This window comes from Athene noctua, chromosome 7, assembly GCF_965140245.1.
Source record: "Athene noctua chromosome 7, bAthNoc1.hap1.1, whole genome shotgun sequence".
NCBI lineage: Eukaryota > Metazoa > Chordata > Aves > Strigiformes > Strigidae > Athene > Athene noctua.
The window spans coordinates 32,491,031-32,503,638 of NC_134043.1; the positions used below are offsets into that span (position 1 = coordinate 32,491,031).

Below are 12,608 nucleotides of genomic sequence, written 5' to 3' on the forward strand. Positions count from 1 at the left end.
GCTGTCATTTATATCAGTGTAAAGAGCAGGTCAAAGGCTGCTTCTTTGGCGTGTCAACTATGTACATCCTCTTTCCACTATCAGGAACTACACAAGATAGAAGTATAGTGGAGATTATCTCCTTCCCAGGTGTTCTGTAAAAATTAAAGAAATCTAGGAAAGCTCTGTTTTTTCTTTAAAGGATTTTACAGTCAGCATGAAAACATTTCAACTAAGGTTCATCAAAAGTCTTGTTTGTAGCTCTTCTGCCAGCCCTGCTCAAACATAACTATGCGTTCAGAAACAAGGATAAATGAGTCCCTAAAACTATGCAATGAACCCCTGAAACTACGACGTTTCCTGCTGTTGCCCATGAATGTGGGGAGGAGCAGACTGTAGTCTAGCTGGACCATAAGGACAATCAGATATTTAATCTAGGCCACATTTAGCTGGGATCGGTAGGAGTGGCATAGCACTCATGTATCTGAGAATCCTGTTTCAAACCAGACCAGAAACACAGATCCTCCAGTCACCGCAGAAAGCAAGCTACTGCCTTTGCATAATATTCAAGCAACAAATCACATTCACAGAACCATTTAATTGCAATTAAATACATAATAGGCACAAGTTATGTTCCAACTATATAAGGCAGGGAGAGATGGAACAAAGTCCTAGAGATTACATGGAAGTGGGGGTTGGAGAAGACTGGGGGGAAAAAAGTAAAAATCCAGCTTTCACTCTCAGGGTATCATACCACCCCTTGGATGAGGACTCTCCAAGCTCTGGGATGTGACTCCTTTGGTAGCAGCTGCAAAACTTTTTCTTCCTTTTAGGAAAAAAGACAACAAATGTCCTCCCACCCAAACCCCACCCCACCCAAACACCTTCTTTCTGGAGAAGAGAGTGGGGATCTCTTGTTCCACTGAGTGACCAAACATGTCTCCCTCTCCGTTGCTCAGAAGAGAGCTGCAAACTGCTTCCGCTACATGCTTCTCCTTCCAGAACAAGGGTGCTCACACAAGCCAGGTTTGGGAGCCTCTCCATCAGGGCCACACTGTCTTTTCAAAGCAACAGCTGTGATTTCTGTATGGCCACACAAATCCAGGTGAGAGGCCTTCTGCCTGCCGCTCTCATCTGATCCATTTCTCTGACTCACCCACTGTTCTCTATCGTGTTCCTGCCCAGTGCAAGGAATACCCCATGAGCTGTGACAGGCACCGGACGCACATCTAGCAAATCTACCAAACATTGTAGCAGGATTCCTGGGCTTCCCTCACTTTCAGTAGCAATGCAGTTAATCAGTGCAGTTCATCAAGGTTTTATTCACAGCTTGTACTCACCTCAGTGCTCCACCACCAGAGTCTGCTAGTCGGTTACAAAATACATCACCTACCACATGCTGCTAATAAGACACAACAACCATAGAAATATCACCTCTTCTTTGTTCACTTTGAAAGAATGAAACAGGTTCTTACCAGCTGCCCTCAACCATTGCTCTAGCTTTGTTCTCAACCTCTTAATCCTTCCCCTTTTAGCAGATGATACATTAGTTCTGCCTTGTGCCTGAGCACCCTTAGGAGGGTGCTTCTAATGGATAATTAACAGCAGCTAATTATTCCTTCAGGTCGTTTGACTGCATTTATTTATGAATATTGCAGCATTATGTGAAAAGTCCAGATTGCTTAGGGGTTGGGAAATTTAAGGCAGTCTACTCATTTGTATCTCCTTCCTACTGCTCAGGCTCCCAGCCATGTTCAGAGGATTCTTCTGTTAGCAAGGAAGTCTCACTGCCACTATCCAACTCTGCAGAATATGCAGAGCTCACACAGTAGCGGATACTGAAGCTCTCATTTCACCCTTGTCATGGCATCTACATCTTCATGGCTTGAAATTCCTCCAGGGCAGGCATCAGAGCAGGAGGTATTGGAAGCATCCTTGCTTGAACAGGTCCAGAGCAGGCAGCGCAGGGGCAGGAAAGCCTGTGAGGTGAGGCTTCTCTGTCTCCCCACACCACAGCTCCATGTTGAGAAGGCACCTGGTCCACACAGGTGGTTTGGACCAGCACTTTAACGTTATCTGGAGTATTTCTTTATTCCACCTGCAACACAGAGTTGTAGCTCCTCCTTGACCCAAGCCAAGGCAAGGGTTTAAGCACTCACCAACAGATCCAAAATAACAAACTACTTCAAGCAGCCCTCAAACCTCAGGCTGTTCCCCATTAGTTTTCAGGACAACCCCTGGAGCTCATCACCCACAGCCCCCATTGCCTTTGGTCCACGCGACCCCACCACCCTCAACAGGCTGCAGGGAGCCGGCCCTGACCACGCTCCCCGTCGCTGCCAGCTGGGCTGAGCCCCTCAGAGCCAGCCAGGGCGCTCCCTCCGGCTATGAGGGGAGAGAGCGGAGGGAGTGTGGTGCCTGCCCCTCGTGATGCCAAACCAGCAGCCGTCTGGCAACTGTTAATGGCTCCACGGTCATTTATAGCCCACCGGAGTGCAGCCGCTGGCCATGGGAGCCGTGCCGGCCGTTGGGGCTGTGACCGCCATTTCCCTGAAGAGGGACTCTATGGGGAAGGGGGTGGCAGCCCTCAGCCCCGCCGCCCTTCACAGCACCAGGCCCACCAACGGCTGCGGCCCCTGCCTGACGGAGGAGGGAGGCTGCCCTGCTGTTCAGCCAAGCCGGAAAAATGGCGCGAGCCATGATCCAAACCTCTGGCACGTCCCCGCCAGCGGCCCAGCTTGTGACCAAGGGATGGCTCCGGCCACTGGTGATGCCTCTGCACACCTCTGCTGCAGGCAGCCAAAGGGAGCGGTGACAAGGGAGGGGAAGCTGGCTCAGCCAGGGGCCGTCTCTGCCTGGAGGCCTCAGCTGCTCAGTGCAGGGCGATGCCGAGCCTCTCGCCTCTCACCTCCACGCTGGGGCCCCGGGATGAAGGACAGAGTAATGTATTTGTACAAAGCAGGGAAATACTACCCTGCAGTACACTAGCTGTAAAAAAAAGATTATTTTGTCAAGAAGTAACAGGGATTAGCAGAGAAATACGACTTAATCTGCTCTGATTTCTCCTGGCAAGGCTGACTACGCAATAGCAGCAGGTATGTGAAACTTTTTCCCATGCAGGGCAGTGACGCGCAGTGATTGAATGCAGGAGGAGCTGTATCACACAGAGAAGGTTAAACAGTTGTCTAATCTGCCAGCACAATCACAAACAGTGGAAACCAACAGAAACAACTAGATGACAAGCGATTTTATTTTGCAAAACAATCACTATACAGCAACAAATACAATTGCAAATCGGATTGAAAAACATGAACTACCTACCACCAGCCATTCAAGAAATGCCTCTTTTATGGTAACAGGCTCTAGAATTATCAGAAAAAACACAGGTTTGTAACAGCAGACTGTATTCCTTGACATCCCAGCATACAGCATGTTTATTTGTTGGCTTTTTCTTTTTGCTAAAGTTGAAGTGGCTTTTATACGCTTGACTTTTCCAAGTGTGAAACTCATTTACCGTTCTGCAGTGGGAATTGCTGGAGTTGCAGAGGGAGTTGCTTTAGCAATCTGACTAGTGAGTGAACTCAACACACATCTAGGCTAGAAATCTACCTGTGTCGATTCTACTCTTCAAGGCATTCGCCTTTGAAGGGACATTTGTACTTGGGTTTCGAACAGTATTTGGTCCAGCATGCAAGAAACTCCTGCTCACACGTGGTAGTCCACACAGGCTGCCTTTCGACTCCCTTTGGGTCGTGTATATAGGCAAACCTAGATTTGTAAGCAGTCACGATGAGGCTACTACTGTACCTTAGCAGAGCATTGAATGGGTAATACCATTTAATGCTGTACAGTGAAAATAGACATAGCCCTTGTGGGCACACAACTTCCCTCATCCGTGTTAGTTTTTCTTTTAGTGTTGCTGGACAGAGGTTTGCTCAACTTTGATTTCTTTCTGCTTGTGGTTACACAGAAACAGAACTCTGCAGATGGGGCAGAAGCACTTTTTCTTTTGTCTCTACAATTTGATGGATTATTAATTCGGGGTTCCCCCCTAGCTATCCAAACAAGGTTTCACCATTCCGTTTGTCTGGATTATCTCTGCTTTGTTACAGAGTTGGGTCTCAGACACCCAACATACCTGCTGGCTCAACATGCCTGTGGAAAAGAAACACAACGGATGCAGTTTCCAGGAAGCTGGCTCTATCTTATTTAGTGGGCGTTACATATTTACAAAACTGTTGTTTTTAAAACCAACACTCTTCTTGAGAAGTTAAGATTAATATGAGCTTTTTCAGTGAACATCCAGAGTCATGTAACGTAACTTGTTGGTTTGGGTTTTTTTGTTTGTTTTTTTAACTTAACAGCACAAAACTCTTGATTTCCTTTCATCTAACTCCACAGCATTCTAGGATTCTTTCTATGGAAGGATGATTACGATTACAAAGATCTTTGCTTGAATCAAGACAAGAAAGCTCATTTTAATGCATGAAATAAATGATTTGGTGTGTTACACCGCTCTAACTTTGGACTCATAGGTGGATTAACTAAGCTTCATTTTCTAGAGTATGTCAATTTTAAAAGTAGAATAAAAAAACCCCTTGAGTCCCAGGTTAACACTGTTCTCACTAGCTGGTGTTCAGCTTCAGAGACGCTGAGGTTCAGGAATATCATAGGCTCTCTCCCACACTGGCAAAAGGCATAAAAAAACCCCCAAACCACTTCAAGGCTAATTTATATTAATTCATAGTATAATCAGAGCAACGTGGTATAAACACTGTTGTTTTTTCTTTCTCTCTGTCTGTTGTTTTTCTGGAAAAATGGGAAGAGGCTTTTAATGCATCTCACTCAACGCTGTTTCCATGTGAGTTCTTAGGATTACTCTAAGCAAAAGTATAACAAATACAAGGCAGAAATCATAATCCTCCAGATGCACACAGCATGGTTCTAAACTCACTGTCCTTTGTATAAAACAACCGACTTACAAACATTATTAGGTACTTTACAGTGTGAAAAAGCTTTTTGCAGAGCTGAAATGTCGTGTGTGGGGCTGTTAGAAGTTCATCTTCAGTAAAATTTTTAGAGATGTAGCCATTTTGTTTTGTCTTTGTATTGCTCTGACAAGCTTAGCCAAAATCCCCCTTTGGTCCACTGTGTATTTACTGTCTAGTAACTACTGTGCATCTACAACCTGAATTTAATGATGGGGAATCCTGTGCTACTAATTATTCGAATCCTATCTCCACAGCCATAAAAATCTTCTCTCCGAGTCTTTTCAGACCAAACCCCAACACACACACGCACACATACAAATTAAGAAGGAAAAGAACAGATCAAAAGCTTCCAACACAGAATGTTAACCTAATACATGTATCAAGTATAGCTCAACTGACAGTGCAAAGTTTAGTCAAGAGATTTCAAAAGGAAAAGATCAAACAATCTGCAAGAATGTAAACTGGTCATTTCATAATGTCTACTGTACATATAGTATCAGCAGATTATTATCTGCTGATGAGTAATACTACCATATTACCTTCAGTGTTCTCTTAGTGTCCATAAGTCAGTGTCGGAGTTCTCACAGGTAACTCCATTAGATCGGTTGTTTATATAACTCTGCCCTTTATCTTTTATGCACACTTTTTCTTATACTTTTTATAGTCGATATAATCCCACTTTGCTCAGATTTTAAGATACCCTATTTATTGATGAATCGCTATGGCAACTCAGTCTAGGGAGCTCATTTTATTTATGCACGTACTATAATTTACAGGCATCTCTGTTATGTTTTACACTGTTATCTGAGTGCCTGAGTGTATACATGAGACATCACTAAAGGAGTGGAAACAACACCTTAATACTGTTTTCTGTGTTTCAACTTTAGCAAAAGAAAAAAAAAAATCTAACATTCACTGTTACTACAGGAGTGAAAGAAAGAAAGAAAGAAAGAAAGAAAGAAAGAAAGAAAGAAAGAAAGAAAGAAAACCAGAACCAAACTATTGTGGATTTTTTTAAAATTCCAGAATCCAAACTTAGTCCATCTTTGGAGACCCTTTTACAAACATCTGGACCCCACAAAAATCATATCTTTGTGAAGAAAGGGAGGGAAGGGAAGAAGGAAGAAATCTTTTTTCTAGCATCACAGAAGAGACTTGCATCTGGCACTAAAACAGGGTCACGGCTTTTAGTTGTTACAGAAAGCAACTTCATGCTAAAATTTTCATCTTTTTAAATGTATTCTCATGAATAGGGAAAAAAAACCCCGCTAACATCTACTTTTACATACCTAAAATTGCAACACCAAAGGGTGCAAGAGACACAGATACTGTGAATAAAGAAGTAGAATATTCAAGTATATGAGGAGGGCGTATCACAAATGGCCACAGAGAAATATATATATCTATAATACTGTATCAAACAGATGGAAAGGATGTGAAACCGGCGGTGCGTACACAAATCTAGCCGCTTAACCAACTTTCTAATCAGACACAAGTCTGTTGGGGTGGAAGTGCTTGCTTCCAACAGCTTTTTTTATGTCACTTCCCCAAGCATGGTTCAAATGTTTTCAACTACTATTTTTAGTTATTCGTTAAATAATTTATTGGCTTTTCAGCTATACACTGACATTATTAACCAGGTCCAAAAAAATGTTAATAACTTAATTCAACTTTTGTTCTACTCATTTATACAAAATAACATTTTTTTTTTAATTAAACTTGAATTTCTCTATATGCCCTTCCTTCTGGTAAGCAGACTGTTAATTTAACCTGTAATAACTTACAATGGGCAACTTTTTGTATTTCCCCATTTATCAACAGAACAGTGAAACGAGCAACTTCAGATATTAACAAGGCTCTTCAGAAAGAGGTGGATGGCCTTCAGGCACATGAAAGGTAAAAATGCGTTTTATCATAGTACGGTACTCCATGCAAGACAGAGCAGAGCAACAATAATTGTCCAATGTAACATACTGCAGTTGTATACCCATATAAAGCCAGTGTCTTCCTGTTGTAAATGGAGATCAGGCCAATTTCTGCATCTATTTAAATTATTTTTTTCTGGTTTTTTAACTGTATGGTAACTACAAGTCTTGGGATGTGACTTAGTTTTAGACATGGTAAAGAATGAATGTAACACCTGCTCTGAGCCCATTCCTGCCAAGAGCTCATGCCTAAATATTATTACTTCATACAACGCAAAATGAGCAAATTCATAAGCCCTGCTTAGCCAGGGCTGCCGTGACATCTTCAGCAAGGGTAGCAAGCTGGGGCGATTCGAGCAGGTTGATGCTTCCAGAGGACGAGACGTTGCTGAGTCTGCGTGGCGAAGCCACACTGGATCTGCCCGGTGACTGCGTGATGATCTCGGCCCCATGATCAACACGGGCTTTAGCGTGCTCTCTGAAGTTTAGCTTCTGGCTGTCAATCTGCTCCAGGAAAGCAAAAAATTGAACATGTTATATAGTCACCAAATTATCTTGTTATAGATCATCATTTGGGTCTCGTTTTGTTTACTTTTAAGAACTCTTAGAAGGACTGAAGCTTCTTCACTCCTTAGAATAATGGAAACTGAATATTTTTTTCACCTGGTTTAATATACACTGACTTACTATGTTACATTATCTTACTATTTCCATCTCGATGGATGCTTTAATAAGCAGTACCATTGTTCCTAGCTGTATGAATTTAATAGACATTTTATGGGCACTGTGATTTCCTTCTGAAAATTTCTGGGAGTGATCTTACTTTCAAGATGATTTGCTCCTGTTTCACAAAGCAGTCCCGATCCTCTAGGTTACCTATACTACGAATTTATTAGAGCATAACTCATGCTGTACAACAGTCCCAAACAAAGTTTATCTTTAGGGGGAAAGCCAGTGCACAAACTACAGGACATTTCACTGTAAAATTCACTCTCAGATTAGATGTGGATGTGAGATTGGTCATTCCAAATGGAACAAACAGCATGTGAAGGTGCTTGAAGGAGAACAAACAGATGTTTCCTACTCAATTCAGAGCCATCGTTGAATTCACAGCTAATAATTTCACTGGGCCAGGGGCACAGCAGTAGCCTTCTCTCTGATGGGTGTCCCCTTACCTTGACGTTACCACCGCCAGGTACGTGGTGGGCATTTTCCAGGGAACCAACTTTAGCCTGAGCTTTTTCTTTGAAATCCAGTTTCACACTCTCAATTTTCACACGCCCACCTCCTACACAGAAAATGGAAATACAGATTAAGAGGTTAGGATGGCTCAGGAGGAGGTCTGATCTGATGCACATGGGTGCAGTCACTTTATTTCCCTTTTAGTTGAGATCTAAGGGTTTTAGAGAAGCACAGAATACCACGCTGCATGTTCAGGACAATATAAGAATCTTCAACACATATTCAAATTGTAAGCGTGTGCTGCAGCCATACTGATTCTGATTTTCATGGGATTTAAGCACATGATTAAGTATTTTGCTGACTTCAGTTTGCATTTCAGTATCTTACCAAACTGACATTATGCCACCACAGCATCCTTCTACATCATTTTTTATCTCCTCTCTAAAATAGGTGGTCTCATACCTTTATGTCTTTATATATTTAGTTAAGTAGAGTTAAGAATGTTATTTTTATTACCGAAGTGTATTTACCTTCTCTTGGGCTATAAAAGAGAATGGTATCATGCATAATTTCTCCTTCACACAGCAGGATTAGACCTTTGCTAATCCTAGAAATTTCTACCATACCTGGCTTGTGGTGGATATTCTTGAGAGAGCCACACTTGGAAGTCACATGACTCAAGTCAATCTTCTTGGTTACAATTTGTACCTGTCAAAAACACACACACACAAATTACAGGAATGAAAATAATAAAATAAGTAAATAAAAAGCCAAGCCCTGCCGAGGAAGAGCCCAAGCCTCTACAAACCACTGGAAAAGGAGAGATGGTTAGTAAAGAACAGAGCATGCCACAAAGGAGGAAACATCTGAATTAATACAGCAAGCTTCCTTCCCACCTAGGGAAAGACAGATCTGGGTTAAGCTTTACTATTTGCGAAACAAAGAGGAGGACAAAGCAGATCAGCTTGTGGGTTCTTTCTAAAATGTTTCAGAGCCTCCTCTGAGGGTGGGTGCTCCGAAGCCCTGCATGCAGCAGGACCCATCCTGTTTGCTTCTGCTCTTGCATGTGCATCCTGGTAACTAGGAATATTTTGGTGACTGTTTGTTTTTTTTTTCTCTCTACCATCTGTTTTCTATTTTTCCACATCTAAATACAGTATGCATTTCATGTCAAACCACTATGGAGAATCTGATGAATCTCCCACTGTGACTCCTGATCTGTACCTGAGCTGGTCGGTGTTCACCCAGCTGGCTGGGTGGTGCTCACTGGAGAGCAGGGGCACCGCTCTGCTCAGCCAGGCAGCAGCACAGGCACCCTCCCTCCTGCTACCAGCCGCGTTGCCATGCCTGCACTGAGCCCAGCTTGGGAACAGCCACAGAGCCCCACTCCTGCCTTGCTGTGCTCCAAAACAGCTCCCAGATGTGGCCCACAATCACACTGACTGTGTTTGCTGGTCTGAAGGAGCTGCAGCCCCTTCAGGCCCGACAGGAGCTCCACAATGACTGCAATGCCACTAGTTTGCTCACATCACCAGCAGTGACTTAAGCCAGCACTGGTGGCTGTACTGAATCTGTTTGGATCAGATGTGCCTGCACCATCAGCTCCTCCATCTGATGGGAGATCATTTCCACTGGGGGGTCACAGCTGCCTTAAGCTATTCCAGCATGACAGCTAGGGCTAACGGGTGGCTGGTCGAACCCTGAGCAACCTCAGTTTGTTATACTGGAATAACGCTGTGGCAACAGCACTCAGCACGCTGGCCGATCACACCCTCTCTCCGAGCTTTCTTTGACCTTATGTTTTATTTTTCTTCTTCCCTCTGATGCATGCACATAACTGAAAGGTTAGCTGAGGAAGGACTGATGCACTGAAGACATCTGACTGTGAGGCTGGAGTCTCACTGTGAGCAGTAGTCTCTTTCTGGAAATTATTTTCTTGGGCCACTCCCGTGAAAGGCACTGAACCATTTTGGCTCACACTGGACTTTTACTGTCAGCACCCTTGGGTGTTTAGCGATAACCTTTCTTTTCTCATTGCTTTTTCGTGTCCAACTTCTGGAAATGTGTTGTGCTCTGTGAAGATCAGGAAGCTACCACTGCATACACAGGGCTCACACGACTACCAGACCAGACTCACATGTGAAACAGCAGCGAGAGGAAAGTAGTGCTCAGAGGAAGGGAGACAGAAGGGTCTGGCTGTGCAAGGTGGGTCACCACAGTGGAGATGCCTGTTCACAGGGTGTCCGTACTACTTACATTTCCTCCCCCTGCAGAATGTTTGATGTTATCTCTGGAACCACACCGGGATTGAATATCGCTAAAATCGATCTTCTTGTTTAAAATCCTAACCTAAAAGGAATTGGAGGTAACTTACTATATTCCATATACACACTCCATCAGAGCACAGGACAAGGGAACCAGGGTAATTTTGCCTCCTGCTGTGACTCCTTCTTCTGCCACTTGTATTGAAATGTGAGAAAGTAAACCACGCCAGTCTCTGTGTTTAGTATGTTAACACAGCTTATATGCAAATACACTACAATGCTCTTTTTTCAACCTCATGAGGTGGTGGTGAAATACAAAGATGAAAGGTTTTAACTGGGAGATATAGGAAGTGGCTTTCCCCTGAAAACTCAAAGAACTCCTTGCTTGCCTGGACACTGTCCTTGGACAGCCTGTCCTAGGTTCTGGAGCGATGGCCAGTGTTTCTGCTGAATTGGCCACAAGGAGAAGATGGAAACCCTCCTTCCCACAGCTCAGCACTCCAGCCTTTGATGCAGAAATCCCGGAGCCAGCCAACTCAGACAAAGGCTGAAATCCTGAGGTATTTTACCCCTCCTATTGCCATACAGCCACCACATTCATACAACACACCTCAAAGTGTCCTGGGAAAGGGGACTGACAAAATTAATTAAACTGAAGTCAGAGCTCTGTACTGGTCTCTCTCTTTACTGTCATCTACTAAAGGGCAATGCAGAAAACATCAGCATCTGGAAACCTAGAGCTGCAATCACTGCTTCCTGATTTCTGGTGCTGGCCATAAATTTGGTCACCTGGTGCTAGCAGTGCTGTGCTTCTCCCCTGTGCTCTTTGTTTCTGGTAAAACAAGTGCTTGACTTTCCCTTGACGGTGCCAGCCTTCCTTACAGATGCCAGGAGCCCCCATTTGTTCTGTGTTACCTTAGCCACAGATGCACCGAAGGCATATGGCAGTGTGTGGAGGCGAACTCTGCGAAGGGCAGGCCATGCTGTCCTGTGCTTGACCCCTGTCTTGACCCCATGCCAAGCAGTTGCCCCACCTGGCAGAACTCAGGTGCCGGCAGTGAATGATGTGCTGCTGGATGGCAGTTACCAGAGGCAGGGACAACTGGGTGCAGCATACACACCCGAGTGACACCACTTCCAGACTTCTTTCTAAGCAAAGGCAGGGGATTGTGCTCACCAGTATTAGGCCTTTCAGGTGTGTGAGAAAGCATTTCTGGCTAAGACAGTGCCTGCTGCCTTTGCACCAGGAGCTTTTACTAACCCAAAGAGTGCCACCTGTGCAGCATATTCTTTCTCTGGGTTAAATACAAAGTCTTTATTCCAATGTTATGTTGGATCTTATTTACCTCTATGCTATTAATATACAATATGAATTTACACTCTTTCCTATACAGAAAGCCACAGAATTTTGGACGTTATCTATTTATTTTGCTAAATGGCATTTGTAGAGCCTTCACTAACATATTACTTAGCACAGTCCTGTTGGCTGCTGTTGTAGGTAAACCGACAGCAACCAACCAATACTGATACAAGAGCGAGAGGGAAAGATACACCAGGGTACCTTACTGCATGCAGCTGCTTATCACTCCAGGAGCACAAAGCAGCGGCAAACCAGCTGAAGTGGTCAGTGGGAGGAAGAAGAACCCTGTACAGTTTCTGCTTCCTGGCTTCAAGTCCTCGAATCGCCCCAGGCTCCCTGATACTGAAACAAATGACTCCCCTCTGTGCCTCACCTCTCTAAACTAGGGTAAGACTATTTGCCCCTTTACAGGGGTATCGGATTTTGCAGCTCTTGCCTCCTGCAGTGGGGATCATGTCACATTTAGATAATGAACTGAATCCTCTGGCACTGAGCACCTGGAGTACACCCTTGACTCAAGCCCAGTAAACTCCAAGAAGAAATTTTCAGAGGGTCTCACTTTAAAGCTAATGCGAAGAATTTAGTCACAGCAAGCTGTTTCATGGGTCCCCCTCAATACATATGACATAACCACTATATCAGTCAAACCATTGGGATGTTAAGTGTTCACTCACTTTAATTAGCGAAGATCTGTGGTGACGACAGCACCAGAAAACTCCACAACTGATAAGTCACCTTCAGAAGGGCATCTTCAGTAGGCAAACTGATTTCCTTCTCCCTCCTATCTGCTTAGTCCAAACCAATGTACACTGAATCATGAAAGCAAATGCCTTTGGAGTTTTATCCTTGTGCTTTCTCTCAATATACTATTTGTTTTAAAATGTAGCCCAGTACAAGACAGGTGTCA

The 12,608-nt window shown here is 43.9% G+C and overlaps 1 protein-coding gene across 29 annotated transcripts in view; it reads right to left on the reverse strand.

The window, feature by feature from the left end:
* Positions 1-3,211: 3,211 nt before the first annotated feature.
* Positions 3,212-12,608, reverse strand: part of MAP2 (microtubule associated protein 2) — a 234,011-nt gene continuing 224,614 nt past the window's right edge. For 22 of the 29 annotated variants that reach the window (XM_074910435.1, XM_074910427.1, XM_074910432.1 and 19 more), the window contains 4 exons: positions 10,334-10,426; positions 8,704-8,785; positions 8,071-8,183; positions 3,212-7,399 (listed from right to left, as the gene is read on the reverse strand). In XM_074910435.1, coding sequence (XP_074766536.1) covers positions 7,184-7,399; positions 8,071-8,183; positions 8,704-8,785; positions 10,334-10,426 — 504 coding nt within the window. In that variant the 3' untranslated portion in view covers positions 3,212-7,183. The remainder of the gene's footprint in view (positions 7,400-8,070; positions 8,184-8,703; positions 8,786-10,333; positions 10,427-12,608) is intronic. The other 7 variants (XM_074910447.1, XM_074910446.1, XM_074910445.1 and 4 more) reach the window with 1 other exon arrangement.